Below are 23676 nucleotides of genomic sequence, written 5' to 3'. Positions count from 1 at the left end.
CACCTTTAGTTCATTTCAAGTTAATTTTCATTACTCTGACCCTTCATACCTATCTGCTGTGTCCCTTGGTCTACATAAAGCTGGTAGCTCAACAATTTTCTCTAACAAAGCTCTAAGGCCATGACAGAACAGAGAATAAATATCACATGTGCAGCCTATTTACATTGAACTCTGTGTTTGTAATGTGACAAAATATGAAAAATTTAAAAGTGCTTTGAATAGTTACTAATGAGAGGCATGGTAGATACCGTACTTGAGAAGTTTGCCTTTACAAATGTAAGATGGGATTTTGGTCATAGCTGAAATATTTTATTTAGAATATTTATGTTGTGTACATTTAAATAAATATATTTTAAAAAATAAATAACATTTGTACTTTATTTTGTTAGGGTGATGTGAGATTTGTTAAAAAATCAACACTATTATTGTGAAGTTTGATTAAAACAGGAAGTTGCGTTTTACGTATGCTACGTATCGTTATAGGTAAATAAGTTGGCCAAGCTGTAGTTAGTCGTCTACATTTTTTCTTATATTACTGACAGCTCCAAAACAACATTCGAAAACAGAAAGGAACTGCAATTTCTTTATTTTTTGTAACATAAATCGATGTGACTTTTTAACGTCAATGCAAATCATATTTTGTGTTGAGGGGAAACGGGAGTGTTTGGTTTGCCATCTAACAGCGGCTAGCAACACAAATCTCCACACCGTGTGCCGCTAATGACCACTCTCCCCTTCAACTATTTATCCGTCGGCCTTGAAACTCTGTCGCGAAGTTCAGTCGGTTGTTTCTCCCGGGGAGGATGAGCTGGTTTTTCGCGTCGTCTAAAGGCTCCGGACCTCTCCCTGCCCTGAACAGCCTACAACAACAGAGACAACGGCAAATCGAGTCGCTAAAAGCCGCTCACCCCAGGTAACATTAGCAATGTTCGGTCACCCGAAAACCAATTCTTGCGCTGGACAAAATCTTAACAATAATCTTTCACCAAACAAAGTGCGGTTATCACTGTTTGCCAACGTGGGTGATTTGATATGACACAAACTGTTTGCGTTAGCTTAGCTAGCCAACTGACTGTTATTTCAGAAATACATAATATAAACAAAAGCCGACTGTTTAAAATAGTTCATATTTAATGGGATTGATCGAACAATATGTTAAACCATGTCAGAGGATTTTCCTGCTTCCAACTATCAACTAACGTCACCTCTAACGTAGTTACTGAGCAGCTAGTGTTTGCTAAAGTCGGAAGCTGTCAGTTACTGTGTTAGCTGTGAAGCTAATTAAATCAATACGTGACAGTTACAACGTTTATTTTTGGTCTGATTACACAAGTTGTAGCTGGCTGGCCATGTCCTGTGATCCTCCTGAGTTTGTCACGCCTGTAGTTTCAGGATGAGCCTGTTACCGGTGGAGATTAAAGTATTAGCCTTTGTTTACTAGGACTTTTAGCACGGCAGTGACAGTTCTATTTTGTATTCAGGTAGTAGAAAAATTGCTTATGTAAATATTATTTACTTGCGATTTAGCATTTGACGTCTTGATCTGTCAAGTTATAGTTGCCCAAGAATGACAATTATATGACATAAATGAGATTACACACTTTTTTATAACCAAGCATTTGAAGTGCAGCTCATGTGATTTCCAAAATTAACTTAAGTATCCTATCATTAGGATATTGCTTTGTAAGTTGTGTTTTATTTATAAGCTGTCATAAATTAATTGAATAAATAATGTTGTTTAGGGCAACCATTAACTACTGTTCAACGGGTTTGTTTGATTAATCAGTCACTTCGCTGTTGGGGAGTAAAACAGTTATTTTTGGTAAAAATTTAGGACATCTAAAGAAATTCTGAAAAACTGTCCACTAAAAGTATTATTAACATATTTTTGTTGTATCAGTGCAGTCAAATTCAGTTTAGTAGTCAAATTAGTTAAGACGTTTTTTTTCTAAGGGAACCCAGCTGATTGCATGAAGTCATTGACTTGCAGCATTCACACCTTCTGGATGAACATGTAGCAACAGTGGACAGTCGTTTACATTGACATTGTCATTGCCGCAATCCCTCATAATGAACATGCATGTATTGTGTGTGTGTGTGTGTGTGTATGTATGTATGTATATATATAATGTGTATGTGTGTATATAGATAGATAAATATATATATAGATATATAAGCCCTTTTGTTGGAGGTCTAATGTTTTTTTCAAAATGTGACGTATATTCATAGCGGGATGATTTTTGGTGTGGTTTTTTTTTTCCACAGCCTTGCAGAAATCCAGAAAGATGTCGAGTACAGAATACCGTTTACAGTCAACAACTCCACCATTAGTGTTAACATGTGAGTATATCTTTGGACTTAAATTTACAATTTAGGATATTTACCCACTGATTCTTATTTTGTCTCTTCTGTCCCTGGTAACTTTGCATTTGGATTTAAACAGTAGATATTTCTTTATTAAGTACTACTTCAGACTACACACAAGATAAGATGGCATGTTCTTGAGATTTTAATCTCTTTCACAAAACAGTTCTGGCATAAAGTCACAAAGAGGAGCTGCTCTCTGAGCTGCCTCTGGTCATTCATAAGTCAGTTATAAAGTTGTTTATATCCAGCACATGTGAGCATTTCAAAAATCAAGGCAGCATCGCAGAACTAAAGGAGGCCGGAAGTGGAGCTCAGTAGGGTTGAGATGTAGCATTACATATACGTTTCAGAAAAGTCATAAAGAGTAAAAACAAAATGTGATCTGAGATACATTTTTTGCACAATACACAAAGATGCTGAAAAGGTTTCTTAGTCTCACTTTGAATTGTTGAGGGAAGGGGGTTTCGACAAGGGTAAGACTAATGGGTTAAATAGCAATATTATGTCATCTCCAACTGTAGCTCCTTAGCTGTTATGGTTTTCAAGATATAGGACCCCAGAATGCAGACCAGAAGGCAGCATGACAGTAAGTGCAAAAGATTTAATAACAAAAAACTCACTCACTACAGGAGGCAGGAACAAAACAAACGGGCAGGCAAGACAGGTATGGCATGATCAAAAAAAACAAGACTTTAGCATGAAAATGTTTCCGCAATCAATGACAGAACAGGTGTGTATATATGGAGCATGGTATAGGTGGAAAACAAAACTGATTAACATGGTGCAGGTGAACCGAATAAACTTAATTGACAGACAGAACAAAACGTGGCTGCGGCAAAAACAGAGACTCTTGAACACAAACTAACAGAAACTAGAAAAAACATGAAGCAAAAGCATAACCAGATCCGAAAGCCAAACGTGACAAAATATGAACAAGATGACAAAACTAAAGCTTGACCAGGAAAATAACAGAAGCATGATTCAAAACCTAAGAAGAATAATAACAAAAGAACGAGTCAAAACCTTAACTGTGAAAAACAGAAAAAACCAAACAACCCCAAATCATAACATTAGCAATTTTTTGTTGGAACTTAAAAAGTTGTAGATTTAATCATCTCAATTTTAGGCCTTAAAAAGATCTAATTATGTAGCTCTGAAATTACTTTAAGCTATATTTAGTTTTTTGCAGTTTTTAGCCATGTGCTGTGGCTAAGGGGTTTGTATGTTCTTATGCTCTGACAAAAGTACGAAGCCCCATGATACATTTATCACAGTGTTGTGAAAAATGAATTTAAAAACATGTTATCACATGTTTTAAAATTCTTTGCCAGAAAAACATAATTTCTTTGTATAATGTACGACGACGATAAAGTAATTGAATTGACAAAGCAACATTGCCCACAGAACTTTAACCCCAGACATTACGCCTTCCTCATGAACATTTAATCATTCTACTGAAACTGACTTATTGTATTGATTTTCAAAATAAACCATATAAGAAAACCTTGGAAATATGTATTTAGGTATTCTTGATAGATGGTTGAAGTGAAGCATTGTGGACCCAGTAAATACATAAAGCACAGTGGAAGCATTTAAAATCACAGCAGTTAAAACCAAATCATCCTTCTCGTTAGAAGCACTAACGTGGCATGCCTGGGTTAAAACAACAACTTAAGTTGATATTATATTTAACTTGCTTAAATATTTGCTTGTTTGGATACCACTTGTAGAGATATGACTCCATATTTCCATGCATGTAATACAAACCCTGCTTCTGTTTTCCCTCAGTTTGCTGCCGCCTCAGTTCCCTCAGGAGAAGCCGGTGGTTAGTGTCTACCCTCCTGTTGGTCATCATTTAATAGACAGCAATAATGGGACAATGATCACCAGCCCCCTCATCACTAATGTAAGTGGCTGCCTCTCATAAAACAGTGTGTTCTTTCAGACCTTCAAAATAAACCATATAAAAAAATGCTTGATAGATGGCTGACCTGTAGGCAAAATGGCTTTATGAATACATGTTTGTGAGTATTTACTGGTGATGACTATTATTCAGGAATTCTGGATTAAAACCATTATTGTGAACCCCAGTAAATACATAAAGCACAGTGGAAGCATTGCTGCAGGGACCTAGACTGAGTTTAAGGTTACTTCTCATTGTAGTTTCCAGAGTAATGAAATCGATCATCTGACTAAAATTGAAACTGAAATGAGTAAGTCAAAGGAGGGTGGTTTCCACAAGACTAACATCATGGGAACAGAAAGTAAAACTGTTGCTTTTTTACGATTTAAATACAGTTGTCTCTTTGTTTGCCCTCATTCTTCCTCTGACTACCCCAGTCACATCTTATTGGCAGTTTTCAATATGATTTTCTGTGATTAACGGAGTTCAATCTAAACCATCTTCTCTCTACCCACAGTGACTTGCGAAAGTATTCATCCCCCATTGGCTTTTTACCAATTTTGTTACATTACAACCTATAATTTCAATGTTTTCTATTCTTATTTTATGTGAAGGATCTGCTTAAAATAGTCTTAAGTTGGTGAAATGAGAAAAAAATATATTTTAAAAGAGCAGAAATTTGGCATGTGTATATGCATCCACCCCCTTCTGCTATGAAGCCCCCATAAAGTTCTGGTGCAACCAATTACCTTCAACAGTTGCAGTTATGGAAGCTGAAGTTTTCTTTGTTATTTTGTCTTAGTTGTTGTTTGCTTCACCAAAAAAAAAAAAAAAAACAATTATAAAAATAATATACTCTAATAATCTTCAAAGTTGTAGGTATGTCCTGTAAATTAAACGGTGCAAACTCTTGAACGATCAGTTTTAATTCCAGGTTGTGAGGCATCAATACATTAAAAGGGGTGTGAGTACTTTTGCAAGTGACTGTATATATAAACACCTTCATATCTTTCTCTGATTAGAGACCCAATGAGATTGTTTTTTCTTTGTAGAAGAAAACTTAGTTTTTTGTCTTGTTATGTATGTTACAGTTTGGTATGCACTCAGATCTGGGGAAAGTCATTCAGAGTTTACTCGACGAGTTCTGGAAAAGTCCTCCAGTCTCGATGTCTACTGGCCCTGCAGGCTTTCCATAGTGAGTGTCACCTTGCAATTGACTATAACGTTGTTGACCTTTCTTCTAACATCTAATGCATGTTATGTTCTCCCTCACTTCTTGCTGCAGTATGTACAAGCCATCGGGTATCCCTCCTTACCCTTCCCAGGCTTTTCATTATGGTTCTCGTCATGTGGGTCCCAGCCAGACACCCCCACCTGGTTCTGGTCCAGCTCCATCTCATCCAGCAGTTGATATTGCTCATGAGCTCCCTCGAGCTCCAGCCCCGTACGGACTGATAACTGAGTTGCCACTACCTGTACCGACTGGAGACTCTGAGGTACACTGATTATGAAGTTTTTACACTAGTAGAGTGGTAAAAGGAATTAGCTGTATTACTGTTAAATATTTAAAATACCTTTTATAGATGTAAATGTTAAGAAAGTCAGAATGCATCAAATTTACAAACCATTCTCTTTTAACTTTACCACATGTTTTGTCACCCAATTATAAAACCCTTAGAGGAGAAAGAATGATCGTCAAAAGGTTGGGATTTTTGTTTTGTTTTTTCGCAAAATGTGGGATTAGCCTTCAAGTTTCTTTTGGTCTGCAGTGGATTTCGGCCTGGAACTGTCGTAGACTATGATAGCCTTTCAAGACTAATGAATGTGAATAGCTTTGTTTGTCACCTTCTCCTGAATTGCTTTAGATTGGGGCACGATGTGTTGCTTGGATCTTTTAGTCTCTTTCATGTTTTCAGAGAGGTTCTGTTGGTGTCAAATTCCAGTCCTAGATGGGCAGTGTCTTGCAACTTTTAGAAGTTCCTCTGCTTCAGCACACCTACATCAAATAATTAGGTCATTACCAAGACTGGAGAACTGGACTGCATACTGTGGAGGAAATTCAGCCATTTGCTTCAGGTGTGTTGGACCAGGGATATCTAAAAGTTGCAGGACACCGGCCCTCGAGGACTGGAGTTCGACACCCCTGGAAGCGATTTCTTGACTACATGTCTGGCAGTAATCAGGCCTGGGTGGAGGTAGTGAGTTTGAACCAAAAAAATTGGTTAATCACCAGACTGGCAGGTTCTTCCAAGGCCAATACAGAGTCTGAATGTTTAGAATTAGACTAATAGTATAGGACTTTTAAAAAAATATTCTACACCACAAAATGCAGAAATTAATGTCTTGGTGTAAACCACTAATCATCTTAATAAACTAATGTGTAAGTTATTAATTGCAGCAACACATCGATGCACATCATCTGAACTGAATTCATCATCACCTTACGTTACACAGTAGTTGTGTTCTACATTTTTAAAAATCAAACTGCACATTTTAACTTTATAAGAGAAAAAAAACAATAGGAAATCATCAACTAGTGTTAACTAGTTAAAATAAAAGTCGTTTTTAAACACTGAATAAAATACATTGTCCCATTTGCCCAAAGGTTGATGTTAATGAAATGAGACATTGCTGCTTACTTTGACTGGTGTGCCCGTTGTAAATAGTAAAACTAGATGTCGTCCCACTCACCCTTTATATTCCGTAGGTGTTTGGGTTTTGGTTTTCTTTTATCTTGATTTTAATTATCCCCATGTGATTTATTATGTACCTAATAAGTCAGGTTGACAGACCTTTCTAATCATCCCTCTACAACTGATACTTTAGTATCAAATCCACCTAGAAGCTAAGTTTTTTTTATTGTTTCCTAGCAGATTAGGCAAATTAGATGCTGCTCCAATCCTGGATTTTCTGGTTGTCTCCATGGCACCAGCCTGTCACATTAGCCATATTAGGACTGTGTTTTTGCTCCTGTAGCACATGTTTTCGTCACCTGCAGCCAGACCTTTGGTCATTAAACCAGAGAGAACTAGTTCTAAATAAGAGACTTTGCACAGTGTTCATGTTAACTAGAGTGAATGCTAGAGAGAGTTTACATGGAAGTGATATACTGTTGTAATAAAATAAAGTAAGGTAGCTAAACTGTTTCTGTCTTCCAGGTGGGGCTGAATGGACACATTTACAAGATGCCTGAGATTCCTGAGTCTTTTCCTGAACTCTGTGACAAAACGTAAACTTTTACATGTCTTTTACTGTTTTTTATTGATGTACACTTTAAGATATTATGAATGTTTATTCAACTATTGGCTGTATTTTGCTGCCTTAGTTGCTGTTTTCTGTTTAATTATGTCTCGACCTTTTTCTCCCTCTCACGAAAGTCTGACGCAGTTGTCAGATATGTCTGAAAACGAGGATGTGCTGCTGGAGTTCTTTGTGAGTTTGCCACAACTCAAACAAGTCACTAGTGATAAAGAGGAACTGGTCAACAGTATAGTGGAGATGGCTAGTGAGTTCCTTTCCTGTCGGTCTTGATGAAGGGAACTGTAGCTGAATGGAGTTTTATGAAAACGTGTTGTTCTTGTTGCTTGTAGAAAAAAACCTTCACATGGAGCCACAGCTGGAAGGAAAAAGACAAGAGATGCTTTACAAGGTTAGCTTCTGGGCGATATTTTCTCTCATGCTCACATGAGCACCGCAGGCAGCTTCTTGTCATTGTCCTGCTGCTCATGTTGTGTTTTCTGCCTGCTGTTTGCACAGTATGAACAGCTGATGCAGATGAAGTCAGCCTTTGAGACAAAGATGCAGAGACAGCATGAACTCAGTGAGGTAAATCGCTCGACTCATTGCACCATGCTTTTATTTTTAAAAAAAACGCTTTCAGCAGCGCACATTTGTTAAATCCTGTGAAAATGAATGCGCTACACACTTTTTGGTATAAGCTGATCCTTTAATAAAAATAGTGTAGAAGTGGATGTGCAAAGTGTAACAATTTTTTTTTACCTTTGCAAATAAAAAAATATAGGAGGAATTGATGAAAGCCTTTTGAGCGTATCCTTTTAAATTTCGACTATTTTACATTTCACCAGAGTTGCAGTTTGAGCACTCTCCAGGCTCGGCTAAAAGTTGCAGCCCACCAGGCTGAGGAGGAATCGGAGGAGACGGCTGAAAACTTTCTAGAGGGACGCTTTGATATCGATGAATTCTTAACTAGTTTCATGGAGAAGAGAACGGTGAGAGAAGAAACATGGTTGTGTGATTTATCCTCTTTGATATGAATTGTGCTTTTCTCCAGGGTTTCTATTCTGTCTTGAAAACGAAAGCTTTTGCTTTAGAAATTTCCAGGTCTGTATGGATACATGCCATTCTTGACTTTAGTATCAATATTCTAGTTTCTAATGGAGAAAAAGGTATTCAGTTTGTTAAGAATTGGTATGTGTATGAAGGACCCCAGAGAGAATAAGGGATGGCTTTACAGGTCAAATATTTTGTTAGAGACTGTTGCTGGAGTGTCTGACAGAAGACACCAAACACACAGGGAGCCCTGCAGACACAGAGGATAACATTACACTTATTATTATTATTTTGGTCGACCTTATTTTGATTGATGGTTTGTGTTGAATGCGTTTATATTTCAGGTCTAATGACCTGAGGGTGTAAAGGCCAAAATCTGAAACATAAACTTATTCAACATAAACTAAGGTTACAATCGAATCCAATATGAAGTGTGAAAGTCAGTGACTCTGTGGTGTTTGGTGTGCATTAGTGAAGGATGTATGTGGAATTTCTGTAATGTGCTATCAAATTAATCTACGACATAAAAGGTGGCCACATACCTGTGGAGGAGAGCAGAGACAAGTTAGTGGTCTTTACCAGGTCCTCAGGTGTCCCATATCAGTGATCAGTGTTTCATAGCCACAAGGGTCCTGCAGGGGTTGTAACACACTGTGTGTCCGATGTTCCAGGTTTAGAGTTTAACATTTTAGCTGTTGATCTCTTTGTTTTTAAGTTACTGCCCGTAGAACCAACTGCTGTCTTCGTTCCCACCGATGAGGCATAATAACATTTTACCGTTTTACCCTGAATGGAGACACAGCTGTATAAAACTGAGCATCAGTTTGACATAAGAAAAGACTTAAACTTGTGGTTAAGAGACAAAATACAGAAAAATTGTTTACTTTTTTTACCCATTTGTTGGAACCTTGTTTAGTGGTTTTCGTGGTTTGTGACACTTAGAATAGAAATCTCCCCCCACCTGCACTGAGTTCAGGGGGCATTCTGGGACAGAGCTGGCCTTCCTGATGAGTTTATCTAACCACTTCCAACCAGCTGTAGATAAATTGCTGCACAAGCAAACTATAACAAGAAGATGGCTCATACCACTGCAGAGTCAAAATACGTCTTAAGGAATGGCCCCTGCACTCCAAAAGATCTCAGCCTTCAGAGCATGGAGCGTCTGCTCTGACCCTTCCTGTAAAAAGCATCAGTGTTGTGACTCCGGTCCAGTTTATTGTTCAGGATAACTCGCAGGTTTCTCATCATCAGATCCCTGGATGTTCACCTCTGTCTGTGTGGTGGGTCTATGCCTGCAGAGGTCTACTACCAGCTCCTTGGTTTTCACCAAGTTGATCAGGAGGTGGTTTTGCTGGCACCAGTCCACAAAGTCCTGTGTCCACTGTCTGTACTCTGAGTCATCCTCACCTGTAATGAGGCCAACTATAGCAGAGTTATCAGATACCTTTTATAGCAGAGAGTTGATGAAGTCTGCAGTGTACAGAAACGGTGCCAGCACAGTTGGTCTTTTCTTAAATCTAAATGTAAATGTTTGTACCATGTTGATTTAATCAAGCGTAGAAAATTGTGACATTTTGAAATGGAAAAAGTGTCACACTCAAACTTCACATAAACAAGAAATAATGCAGGACTGTTTTTCTTTCTGCAGCTTTGCCACAGCAGAAGGGCCAAAGAAGAGAAGTTGCAACAGTCTATAAACACACATGGTCATTTCCCTCCCAGTCACTAAAACACAAGGTACAACACATTCACACTAGCACAGTCACTCAGAAAAACACGAGAACTAATCACATCACAGATGGAGAGAAGCTTCATGGTTCTCATGCTGGCAGTTTTGCAACAAGAACACTTTGCTTCCTCGTGTTTTATAGTGAAATACATTAGATTTACCATCTTCTCATTCAGCTCTTGACATCATATGTTTGGTCTTCTAGGTTTGGGGTTTTTTCAGCCAACTGCTGCCAACAAAAAAAAAAAAAAAAAAATCAAAGACTTTACAGGGGCCGAAAGCACACCAGGTCAACGATGGGCACTTTGGAAGATTAGCAAGATGTTGGTGACAATGTGGCTACCACAGGAGGCCGCAACTGGGAGCATCACTCACTTGGAAAATGGAGTTATGTCACGTTGTGGATAGTTTTGTTTGAGCTTTCCGGTTGTTTTGGTGGTGAAATATACTTTTATTCTGGGGTTTATTTCACAACTTATTTTTTTCAGCAAGGGACACCCACATAATATAATATTGTTTGGTGTGAACACTTTTTGTAGAAAGTACAAACGTTTGACACATTATCAACAAAAGTAAACCCTTAAAGGTGATATCACTATGGAAATATTGAGCAATTCAAACATCAGTATTTATACTGTGCACCACTGGTTACATGGTTATGTCTTCAGTGGTCTCGCTTCCTTCCTTACATAGATGCTGTGTAACCGCTGCACAGTAATGATCCAGATTGTTATTTAAAAATATTGCTCAAGTCATATAGCTGATGATGTTAAAATAAAAGAACATTTGTCCAACTCCGGGTGCCAAGTTAACTGGCCAAAATTCAGGGTTTTAAACAAAAGCAGTGTTGCCCTTTGGCTCTTGCTTTTTATAGGAAAACTGTTTATTAAATTGTAGAAAGCAATCAATTCATTCTGAAAGCATCAGATTTTATTCTAGAAGTGAACTCTAAAAATGTCGGTGTGTTTGCATAGACAATGATAATTCAACATTAGGCAGCAGATAAATATTGTACACCAGTGGTCTCCAACCTTTTTTTGCACCACGGACCGGCTTAATGTCAATATTTTCAGTCAATATTTTTAAGGTGTGGTGGATGAATACAACAAACAAAAAAAATGATACGACCGGAATAAAAACTGTGATATTGTCTTAAAAAATAATAATAATAATACAAATATTGACGAATATAAAGTGCATGAAAATACAACTCACCATAACACTGCGTCAGCCCTGAGCTCTTTTCTCTGCAAAGCAACAGTCACATCTAGGGGTAATGGGAGACAATGACACCCGAAGTACATTGCTAATGTCCACTGTACTCCGTAATTTTACTTTTTATCATTGTAATAATCTTTACGTACGTTTAAGGCCACTGTCATTACGTAGCTTCTTTAGAAGTTTGTGGTAAATATCTTTAGTTGCGGGCAGGAACTTCTTCAATAGTGAATGACTTCTTAGCCATTCACTATTGAAGCAATACGGTTACCCACCAACAGTGCACTCGAATCTGTTGATGTGGTGGCCCTCAAGTGACCGAGACTTGCTTCTTGGCATGCGCCAAGAGTGAGTCACAGACTGATGTAACGGAGAGAATCCGGCCACTTTTCAAATCTGACTCAAATAAGAAATAAAACAGAAATAACGTAAGTTATTTATTTTTTCTGTGCGGCCCGGTATCGGTCCACAGCCCTGGGGTTGGGGACCATGGATGTACACCACCTGTCTGTATTAAATTACTGTAAAGATATCACATTTTACACATTATTTCAGCATGAGGCATTTAAACTTTATTTCAGAGTACTAGTAGCAATGTGAATAGTTTAACCACAATATTAGTTTAATTCTGCTACATTAGCTGAGTCATCTGGGTCAGTGCAAACACACTGATTACCACTTTGCTCTGATAAGCACAGTAATGACAGCTGAACTGTTTCCTTGACCCTAGTGATGAAAGCAGTGGGACAGTGTCGGTAAATATTAGGTGAAATGCTGCAGAAAAAGCTTAATGGCATCAGATACTGTATTTAAATGTTAATAATAGGCTATATTATAATCAAAGACTCAAACACCTTGTATCATATGTTCTTATTTAATTTGATAGAGTAATAAAGCCTTTAGAATAAGTCTTGTTGGTGTTCAGTTTGTCTATAATTTTGTGAAATGTTTAGAGTGCATGTTTTTAAATGTGTGGCTTAGCAAGCAATTAACCTATTGTATAATGAGTTGAATTTACTTTAATATTCAAATAAAAGACAGAACTTTTACTTATCAAGGTCCTCAATGGTGGAATTAGCTCCCTGCTTAAATCAGCGGACAATGTTTGAATTATTTACACACCCAAAATAAAAACTTGATCCAATTACTTTTATATAAAACAAAAACGTCTCAATTTATGCTGCTACTAAAATTTAGAAATTTGATGCACAATCTTAAGCAAAAAGATAGACTCCTAAATTTAGTAATTCACAGATGTCTTTTGCACAGACTAATCCTAAGTGTCTAAAGTATCTCACAAAAGTGAGTACATACCATATCCAGAGGTCGTCTTTTGAAAATCGATGTATTATAGCTGCCTGCATTCCGGCAGAAGTTGAAGAGATGGGGGTCATCCTGGCAGTGCTCACACCATGCGCTGCACACAGCATCAAATTTGTCTGCATGGCCGTCATCTCAGACGAAAACCTCTTCTACAGATGATGCACAAGAAAGGTCCCACGCTGTTTAGGCAACAAACTAAGGACATGGATCACTGGAACCATGTCCTGTGGTCTGATGAGGCCTGGATAAACCTATTTGGTTCAGATGGTATCAGGAGAGTGTGGCTGCAACCAGGTGAGGAGTACAAAGAGAAGTTTGTCTTGCCTTCAGTCAAGCATGGTGGTGGGAGTGTCATGTTTTGGTGCTGAATGAATGCTGCCAGCTGTGGGGAGCTACAGTTCATTGAGGGAACCATGAATTCCAACATGTACTGTGATGTACCAAAGTAGAGCATGAGCCTCCCCGCCAGCTGGAAACTGGGCCGCAGGGCAGCATTTCAACATGATAACTACACCAAACACCTGCAGAAGAAACTAAGGGTGAAGGTGCTGGACTGGCCAAGCATTTCTCCATACCCAAACCCTATTGAGCATCTGTCGGGCATCCTTAAATGGAAGGTGGAGGACCGCAAGGTCCCTACATCCACCAGCTCCATTACAGTTATCATAGAGGAGTGAAAGAGGATTCCAGTGGCAACCTGTGAACTCCATGCCAAAGAGAGTTAGCGCTGGAAAATAATGATAGCCACAAAATATTGACACCTCAGGGACAATTTGGACATTTTTACTTGGGGGTATATTTACTTTTGTTGCCAGCGGTTTATACAGTTGTGACTGTTTTGTCTGAGTGGGCAGCAAATTTATACAAGCTGTACACCGACTCCATTCTATCAGAGTCATATCTTCAGTGTTGTCCCGTGAAAAGATAATATAAAATATTTACCAAAATGTGAGGGGTTTCCTGACTTTTGTAAGATACTGTGAGTAAAATTGGGTGTATGAAAAGCCTGTTATTTAATTGGGAGATCTGTTCAGGTCGTAGCTGAGCAATCAACTGTAGTTTCAAAATCTACAAAAGAGAGATGGATGGTGCTCCTTTGGTTTCCACGCATGACTGTCGTTTTTTTCTGATTGGAAATGTTTCCAAAAAGTTGAAGTTATCTTTCCTGTAAGCAAAAGTAAACTGAAGGGGCATTCTTTAGTCGGCTGACAGATGCAAGGGAGTGATTTGCTGCGTTAACCTATGCTCCTTATCAAAAGGTTTTGGCACATTGGCACTAGATGACAGAAGTTGCTTTGTGATTTTGAAACAATGGCTTTTTAAAACCTTGTTATGTTAATACCGGTAACCAGCCCATTCCTTCTTTCAAGCCTCTCTTATTGTAGTCCCATAGCTGGCACTGCTAATATTTGTGTACCTAATGTAACCATCACCAGAACCAACTTGACCCTCTGGCAAGACAGAATCACTTGTCCTTGAGAGGGTTGTGTACAGTGTTTTCACAGTGAGGAGGTTATAGGTTCAAATCCTGGCCCAGACCATTCTATGTGGAGTTTGTGTGTTTCAGGTACTCTGGTTTCCTACTACGGTCCAAACTGATGTATTTTGTGTATGGGTGTCCCATGTTGTCTGTCCTGGGTTTTTTTTCTGTGGCTTTCTCTGTAAGTAAGAAAAAACTGAACATTACGAAATTCACTATTTGTGTATGACATTTGGCTTATAACGTAAATGCAGCCAAACGTGTCCTGCAGCGATGTGATTCAATGTTTTAGCCGCGGACTGATGTTTGGCAGTACCCTCCCAAGCAGTAGGTGGCGCTAATTCACTATAACAGCACGTTTACGTATTCCGGAAGAAGACAACACGGAAGGCGCGTTGTGTGCAGGTGAACGTCTTATTATTCTCAGCTGAAATACAATTAGAAAAAGAAATGACTGTTCACGGTTTGAACAAGCGGGTCAGAATTTAAATAGCAAAGAAAACAACCAGTTGTCCACTTCGTGTTTGCGCTTTGGCGTAAACGGCGTTGGCAGCTGACACGTTTGAACCGTTTAGTAAACGTTTGTAACTTTAACGTTTTTATTTTTTAGCTTAACAGGAGTCAAACAGCGGGAAACGAGATCAAATTTAATCTTTGTTTTAATTTTAATGTATTATTTAGTGCCGATAAATTGTGGTTGAACAACGTGAAAACAATCATGGGTGCTTGAATATTCTTCTGCAGTTCAGTAATGCTTTAAAAAAGTAAATTTATAAAGGCATTCACTCTTCACTAAGTAATAAACATGCAAAGTTAAGGTTTCTTGACCTTTTCATCACAAGCACAAAATATTTGTAAACAGCGTAAAGTTATTGAAGTGGTTGTGTTTCAGGCCTTTTTATATTTTTTAAAACCGGAAGGACGTTTTTCATTTAAGAATTATAGATCATTTCTTGCTAAATTTGATACAAAGTACTTGTTTAAAGTATCTGGCAAAGAGCTAACATTATTTATCGTATGATCAGCACAGTACTTTGCAAGATCTCTTGAACTGACAAAGCTTGAGTTTATTTTATTAGCGTTATATGCAAGGCCAACACAAACTACTGCAGAACTGAAATTAACAGAAATGTTTTATTTCTTTTCAGAAATCAAAAAATTCTGATGTTTGTATTTAGTCTACTGAAGTCTAAACCAAAAATACAATTACTGATAGAAGTCTTTTGAGGTATGTCTCTACCGGCTTTGCATACCTGTAATTTTTTGCCTGTTCCTCTTCGTAAAACAGCTCAAACTTGGACAGATTGACAGGAGAGTGCCTTGTGAACATCAGTTTTCAAGTCCTGCCACATATTCTCAGTTGGATTTTGGTTTGGACTTTGACATGGCCATTCTAACACATGAATATGCTTTGGTTTAAACTAGGGATGTCCAAAGTGAAGCGTGGGGGGCATTTTTGGCCCTGGAAGGGATTTTGTGCAGCCCCTGATCCCAATTCAAGATTGGTACAAATTTGCCAGCACAGACAGTTAATGGAAAATTACCCTTTTTTTTAAGGGTGGCATTTTCACTGACGAATGAAAACTAAAACAGCCTTTATTGTCTTTGTCACAAATACAACAAAATTTTGAAAAAAAAAAAGCTATCTGGTCAGTGCATGAGCAATACATCATTTATGTAAAATAGAAATATAGATGCAGTTGTTAAAAAGATCAAATAAAAGTGCATGTACACACATTCAGGCTGATCGCACTATTCATTTCCCTTTACATTCTTGCTGTGCTGAGTTTTGGTATTGCTGTTGAAAAGAAACTGGTGAAACCGGGTGAGAAGTGTCCTTTATGATGTAATGAGCTTTTAAAAGACAGCAGAAACTGTGAAGTTCTTCAAAGTGTGGGGGAGAGGGCAGCTAGCGACCGTTTGAGCCGCATTAATGACCCTCTGAAGCGCTTTCCTCTGGGCCATTGTACAGCTGGTGTACCATACACAGATGCAGTAGGTCATTATGCTCTCAATAGAGCACAGATAAAAGGACACCAGGAGTCTCTGTATGTTATTTTTGATAAGAACCCTCAGGAAATGCAATCTCTGCTAGAGTCCAATGTCCCTCAGTTTGTCCACCAGTCTGTAGAGGATGATGGTGTCTACTGCTGAGCTAGTCCACAAAAAGCAACAGAATGGGTGTATGACTAATTGTAAAGCGCTTTAGGGTCTCTGGGGACTTGATAAAGCACTATGCAAGTGCAGACCATTTATCTCACCTCATGCTCCTCTACAGTGAGGGCGAAGCTGCTGTAGGGTGTACAGCTGCCTGTGGTGGCACAACCTCAAAGTGGGCATAGAAGGGATTCAGCTCCTCTTCCAGCAAGGTGTGACAGTCACCAGCACTGAGGTTGGTGTTGTAGTTAGTGAGCTGCAGGATCCCTTCCACACTTGTCTGCTGTTGTTGCTGTCCTGGTGGTCCTTGATCCTCCTCCTATAGTCTGACTTGGCCTCTCTGATGCCTCTCTTCAGGTTTGCTCGGACTGTGATGTTGAGACCTTTTTTACTTGAAGTGAAGGTGCTGTTTCTCTCCTTCAGCAGCTGCTGGACCCCTCTAGTCATCCAGCTTCTTGTTGGGGTAGACCCTGGTGTGTTTTTCCACAGTAACAGTGTCTTTGCATGTAACAGAACACTGTCTGTGAACACCTCCAGGTTTGGGTCTTCTGTATGATTGAAAGTAGCTATAGTAACTACTCACAGATGCCCCCTTCTGATTTGTAGCAAATTATGTTTAGACACGGTTGATGACTAATATTTGACAAATGCGTAAACACTGAGCAGTTTATAAGAGGTCCAAAATATTGGCCCACCTGCATGTTGACAGGCACTGCCTGATGATATATGCAGTCTGTCCTTGAACATATTTTAAAAAGTAAAAACGGTTAAAATAATCTGGATAGTGTTTTTAAATAATCATCAGGAATCCTAAATATTCACCGCTCTTTCTTTGATAATTACATGACACAAACTCATAATTATAGCTGCTCAATGTATTAAATCAGCTTCACAGTGTCATTGTGTTCAAAATGGCAATCTCAAAGGTTTGGTTAGATGAAATGTTTGGTAGGCTATAATACTTAAAGAGCCGTGCATCAAAAATCTGCTTTGCAATGATGTTTGGCCACTCGGATGGACTTCTACTGATTTTTAGGGATCATAATCCTAAAGCTGGTGGGGACGTTGTGATGATGGAAAAGATAAACTATCATCGCAGAATTCAGCAATAATATCGCAAAATCACGTTTTCGTTATATCACCCATCCCTACATGTAATATGATAAACATACTTCATGGGTTTCTTTGCATGCTGTATATTTACAAAGAGTAAACTAAAACTGCTTACAGGCTCCTAACTGCGTGTAACCTGATTTTTGTTTCTTTGCTTTTTGTCAGCGTGAGTATTGTGTCACCTTACAGTTGTCCATGTAGTCAAAAATCTGTACAATTTATTTAATCAATGTGTCTCCGTTTTTAGGAAACATGTCGAGGCAGCTGGGAGACAGCCATCGAAGGTTTCTACAGACCATGATGGCCATTGGCATCACTAATGAACAAGAAGCAAAAGCACTTTATCAGCACTGCTGTGAAACACACAAGAGTGAGTAACCTCTCTACTGTAATAGTAAATGCTTTGCTAAATGAGGCTGAGGGATCTGTGATAGCTGATCCCTGAGTGACGAGAGAAGTATCATTCCTCTAACCAGAAGTGCAAAATGTCCTTGTCACAGAGGCCGACATTCACACTGCAGGCAAATGTGGCTCAAAACCGACTTTTTAATAGCAGTTAGATCAGCCCAATTCCGATCTTTTCACCTCTGAATTGTGCCACTTCCATATATTTCCCTTAAATTGGATACGTATCCAATGGTTTTCAAAGCGTCCACAGTCTGAACTGTCATGTTGCATTTTATCAGACTTTCACATCTACGCCTCCACACAGACTTCTCTACAGCAGTAGCTGTCACTGCTCCACAAAAGGTCACGGTTAATAGTCATGCACTCTTTTTTTTTTCTTACCTTTCGTCTTATGATGTGGTCATAATACTGTCAGCTCCCACTGCTCGACAACTTAATAACACAGCAACGCTGGCAACCGTTATTACATCCTTAAACAGCGAGCTGCTGTATGACCTCTACATTGTCCTTCTGCGCATGCAGGTCGGTTTGGGGTCGTGAACTGTTCAGACTGAAGTCTGATGGCGGTCGCATTTAATTTGTAGTTTGAACGACCACGCAAGAAAAAACTGATTTCAGCCAAAAATCAGAATTTAACATCAAGACCTGGAGTCTGACATAGCCTAAGACTCTACGTTGTGTTTCACACCATAATCTGAGAATATTCAATTCTTACTGTGTATGATTTTTATATGAAAAGAAAAATGATCAAAAGAGGTAGAAAGATAAGATATGACCACTTAATTGACTCATTTCCAGTTAACTTAGATCATCTGACATCGACTAGTTTTGGAAGCTGCTAACATTTGCCTGTTAGCAAAAACACATGACAATCAAAACAAAATAGTTTTTGTATTTATTTGTTCTTTTTCTTTTTGCAGCACCATGTGTTACTGACAAATTGGACGAGTTCATTGAAGCCATCAATTCCAGGCTGCAGCCCATGTTCATGCAGATTAGAAAAGGCATGTCTGAGGAAAATGGTCTCCAGTACTACGCCTTGGTCAGTAGCTTTAACTTGGGATAGCCCTGCAGTCTTTAAAAGGCCCTGTTTTTAAGACGTAAAGGAAACATTGTTTATACAGGGATTATTGCATTGGATTGAAAATGACAGAACTTGGTCCTCCGCAGGTCAACATGGCGGAAACAGATATCACCAGAATGACGTCAGATTACGCTGAAAACGAACTGGAGCTGTTCAGGAAAACGGTGAGAGGAGTTTCCTCAGCTGTGTAAATGTATTAGGGATATTATTTTTATTGAAAGTATTTGAAAACATTATGTAATACCAGTTTCCTCCAGGGGTGAGTATAGATCATATTTAGGTTTTTTGTTTTTGTATGTTTTTAATCACCAGCAATGTTAAAATCTCTTTTAATTTAGATAGACCTAATTGTTAGCTCTGAAAATGGGAAGGCCTCCTCCACTGACATACTGAACAGCACCGACACGATGACCTCTAAAAAGATGAAGAAGAGTGAAACAGAGCACCTTCTGACTCGACTTGTGCAGGACAAGTGGCTTTGTGAGGTAAAATCCTCACTATCGAACAGATTGACTTACCATGCCTCACAAAAGTATTCATGACCCTTAAACCTTTTCACATTTTGTTACATTACAGCACACTTCAGTGTATTTGACAGTTTTTGGTTGTTAAATGGAAGGAACAGGATACATGGGGTTTTATTTTTCTTAATAAATATCTTGAGGGTATCTTAGTCAGTACTTTATAGATCCACCTTTGCTGCAATCACAGCTGCAAGTCCTTCAGAGGTATCTGTCGACCAGTTCTGGACACTTGGAGACTGTGAGTTGGAAGATGAATCTCCACTCCATGTAATTTGCAGTATCTAACAGGTTTTGTTCCAGGATTGGCCTAGATTTTGCTCCAGTTATTTCCCTCTAATTCTGAACAACTTCCCTTTCTGACCAGAGCATCTTCCTCCTCATGTTTGCTAGATTCCCCACTAGGCTTGTGGCAAACTGCAAACAGGGTTTCTTGCAGCTTTCTTTTTGCCCTTCTTCCATAAAGGGCAGATTTGATAGTTGTATAGTCAACTGAGGGCTGCATGGTGGTGCAGTTGGTAGCACTGTTGCCTTGCAGCAAGAAGGTCCTGGGTTCAATTCCCGGCCGGGGGTCTTTCTGCATGGAGTTTACATGTTCTCCGCGTGCATGCGTGGGTTCTCACCGGGTACTCTGGCTTCCTCCCACAGTCCAAAGACGTACCTGTTAGGTTAATTGGTCTCTCTAAATTGCCCTTAGGTGTATGAATGAGTGTGTGTTTTCATGGTTGTTTGTGTGTTGCCCTGTGATAGACTGGCGACCTGTCCAGGGTGTACCCTGCCTCTCGCCCGTAGACTGCTGGAGATAGGCACCAGCTCCCCCGTGACCCACTATGGAATAAGTGGTAGAAAATGACTGACTGACTAGTCAACTGAATCTCCCACCTGAGCTGTGGATTTTTGCAGCACCTCTAGAGATACCTGGGGCCCCCTGGCTTTCTCTCTCAATATTATTCTGACCCAGCCTGTCGTTTAGGTTGAAAGGTCAATGTCTTGGTAGGTTTTCCAGGTATGTTGGATTGAACAGTGCCTCATGAGATAACCTGAACCTGCTCTGAACGTTTTAAAATGTATGTTGTGTTTTTTGGTCTTCATAATGCTTTTTGTTCACTAAATACATTGAAATTACTGCAGTCAGTCAGTCAGTTATTTTCTACCACTTATTCCATAGTGGGTCGCGGGGAAGCTGGTGCCTATCTCCAGCAGTCTATGGGCGAGAGGCAGGGTACACCCTGGACAGGTCGCCAGTCCATCGCAGGGCAACACACATACAACCATGAAAACACTCATTCATACACCTAAGGGCAATTTAGAGAGACCAATTAACCTAACGGGCATGTCTTTGGACTGTGGGAGGAAGCCGGAGTACCCAGTGAGAACCCAGGCATGCACGGGGAGAACATGCAAACTCCATGCAGAAAGACCCCCGGCCGGGAATTGAACTCAGGACCTTCTTGCTGCAAGGCAACTGCGCCACTGTGCAGCCTTGAAATGACTGCAATGAGACAAAATGTTAAAAAAGCTGAAATACACGCTGTGGACTGAAAGGTTGTTGGTTTCTTTCCTGGGTTTATTAATGTGGTTATTGTTTAACCCTTTGCTGTTTTCTGAACTTAGAGGCGTGGGGAGTACACTCTGTCCACTCGATGTATCATAGAGATGGAGCCATATATTCGTGCAATGTTTCAAGACCAGGTCAAAGTGTGCCACATCTGTCACAACATCGCCTTTCAGGTAAATGTTTATTCCCTCATGTTGTACAACTGCACTGCCCGTCCAAAATAAAGTCACGGTCTCATTTTTCGTTGGACTGCTTTTAGCTTTGGTTACAGCTTACATTCGCTGTGGCAATCTGGTAGAGATGATGAGATTTGAGAAATCTTCTTCCGCTCAACCCAAAGATTCTCAATGTGGGGCGGGTCTGCAGGGTGTTTAGGTATTTAGATGACCTCATTCTTCGGGCACGTAACGTTGAACCAAGACCTGACCAACTACAGCAACCTCAGATCATAGCTCTTATGTAGCGCTTAGATTAGGCGCTATGGATGATGGGTGCATAACTTCATGCACCTCTCTTTTTACCCTGAAGTGTCCATTACTCTGGAACAGGGTAAATCTGGACTCATAAGACAACATGACCTCCCCACAATCAACTTTTTTCTTCTTTGATTTTTACAATTGCACTTACATGTAGGGTTCAAGCGATTGCTGATCACAATCTTTCTAATTGTTTTCCCACTACATTTCTTATGCAGAGATGATTGTTCCCCACTATTGCTCCAGATTTTAATAATGCATTGGAATAGTTCTTTATCCACTTTTTAAAAACGGATTTGGTGGTATGATGCTTCTTTGCCGTTCTTTTGTCTGTTTCCAAAGTGCCAAATTTGTGAGAATCCCTCCTGTGGAATAAAAATCCACAACCCGTGTGTGGCCAGATACTTTAAAGGAAGAGTGGAGCCACGCTGTCCAGCTTGTGAGGACTTTTGGCCACATGAAATCCCTGGTATATATACATTATATAATAATATATAATAACTATTCAGGTATTTTTACTTTATATGTAGAGAACAGCTGTCATCTTATATATTTAGTTTTCCTTTTTTATTTCAGAAAACATGTTCTTAATAGTACAAAAAATAATAATGTAACCACTTAGTAATAATTTAAGTCTTTGTTCTCCTCTTTTGCAGATGTAAGAAGACTCCATTCTCAGTCTAAGAAATGAGGACTTCCATGTTGGTTGTTGTTTGTTTTGTAAAATTGTTTAAGATTTTTAACAAAAGCTTGATTTTAAACATACTGTATATTTCCTTTAACTTTTATGCAAATAAACTAGATTGTCTTTAATGGATGTGTCTGTCATTTACACACGTAAAATAATCCTCAGATTTCTAATGGTGCAAAAATGTTTTAACTGTCTTTTGTACCATTTGCTGCCATTACATATTTTGTTTATTAGCTTGATTCATGTCTTTACATCTATTGTTAGTTATATTCTTAAGAGGAGGGGGGATTTGGTCTTTACCTAAGAATGAAACGTACATGAGACATTATTTGAAGTATATCCAGCTGTCTGTGTGTAAGTGTATACACTCAGAAATGTTAGTAGTATATGTAATGGTGCTTTTCACATTTTCTTTTAAGTTCATTGAGCTCCTGCTCAAACTTGAAATGGCTGGTTTCATTTAAAAGAATGCTGAAACAACTTAAATCAGTTTCCATTGCTTTATTTATCTTTTTCTTCTATTATTAGATTAATTTCAGCAGCAATAATACAACATGAGCAGGCTGATAACCTACAAACAGAAAAGTGTACATTAGATTTCATAAATGACAATGAATTCATTTGAATTTTGACCATTTTCTAACCATCTTTTTAGAGATTTTAAATTAACTTTTGCTTTAATAGTTTTTTTCATCCAATGTTTTTAACTTAATAGTAAATGAAATCAATAGACAAAGCATATTGCCAATAGTGCACATGTCTAAAACCTAAATAGTTGAGTCACATACTGCATTAAACAATCATTAACTTAGTGAATCACGTGAACTTGTGTATACACATTTTGTCCAATCGTGGCATTGTAGAAGTTTTGAGCTGAATTTATTTCTTTGGAGTGAGAACAACGTGAAGCACAGGTGGGCTGCTGAGATTGAGCCAGCATAGGAACAGGTTCGCTTGGTTTTGTGTGAGGCGCAGTACAGTCGGGTGGGCAGTGAGAACCACAATCAACTTAAAAGGCCAAGTTTGTGGGTACAAACAAGGAATTTGACTTTGGTTTCTATCGCTCACATTGTAAATCAAACATTAGTCCAAAACATTTGCTGGTTCAAACTGACAAACACCAGGAGCATGAAACTTAAATAAGTAAGTAATGCAACTAGATATCAGTTTTTTTCAGATAAAAAAAATCGCACTGAAAATCTGTTTTTTTCTTTGTTGCCTTAAATGTTTTCATTATTTTATCCTGTTAAGAATCTCATGGAGATTAAAATATGTTCAAGAGTGACCTAGGCATAACAATATAATATACAATAATATCTAAAGAACAAAAATTATCTAACCTAAGAAAATAAACAGCC

The 23676-nt window shown here is 38.7% G+C and overlaps 2 protein-coding genes across 2 annotated transcripts; both read left to right on the top strand.

The window, feature by feature from the left end:
* Positions 1-462: 462 nt before the first annotated feature.
* vps37a (VPS37A subunit of ESCRT-I) lies at positions 463-12416 on the top strand. Its single transcript, XM_047365618.1, has 12 exons — positions 463-913; positions 2266-2340; positions 4156-4273; positions 5362-5465; positions 5556-5766; positions 7429-7499; positions 7648-7775; positions 7861-7919; positions 8027-8095; positions 8356-8499; positions 10209-10297; positions 10495-12416. The coding sequence occupies exons 1-11, from the start codon at positions 804-806 to the stop codon at positions 10287-10289; spliced, it is 1170 nt and encodes a 389-aa protein (XP_047221574.1). The 5' UTR covers positions 463-803; the 3' UTR covers positions 10290-10297; positions 10495-12416.
* Positions 12417-14560: 2144 nt separating this feature from the next.
* nsmce1 (NSE1 homolog, SMC5-SMC6 complex component) lies at positions 14561-22440 on the top strand. Its single transcript, XM_047365619.1, has 8 exons — positions 14561-14715; positions 17828-17950; positions 18909-19030; positions 19159-19236; positions 19411-19557; positions 21208-21324; positions 21970-22096; positions 22284-22440. The coding sequence occupies exons 2-8, from the start codon at positions 17833-17835 to the stop codon at positions 22316-22318; spliced, it is 744 nt and encodes a 247-aa protein (XP_047221575.1). The 5' UTR covers positions 14561-14715; positions 17828-17832; the 3' UTR covers positions 22319-22440.
* Positions 22441-23676: the final 1236 nt, after the last annotated feature.

This window comes from Girardinichthys multiradiatus, chromosome 5, assembly GCF_021462225.1.
Source record: "Girardinichthys multiradiatus isolate DD_20200921_A chromosome 5, DD_fGirMul_XY1, whole genome shotgun sequence".
NCBI classification, from domain to species: domain Eukaryota; kingdom Metazoa; phylum Chordata; class Actinopteri; order Cyprinodontiformes; family Goodeidae; genus Girardinichthys; species Girardinichthys multiradiatus.
This window is presented reverse-complemented; position numbering and strand designations above follow the sequence as displayed.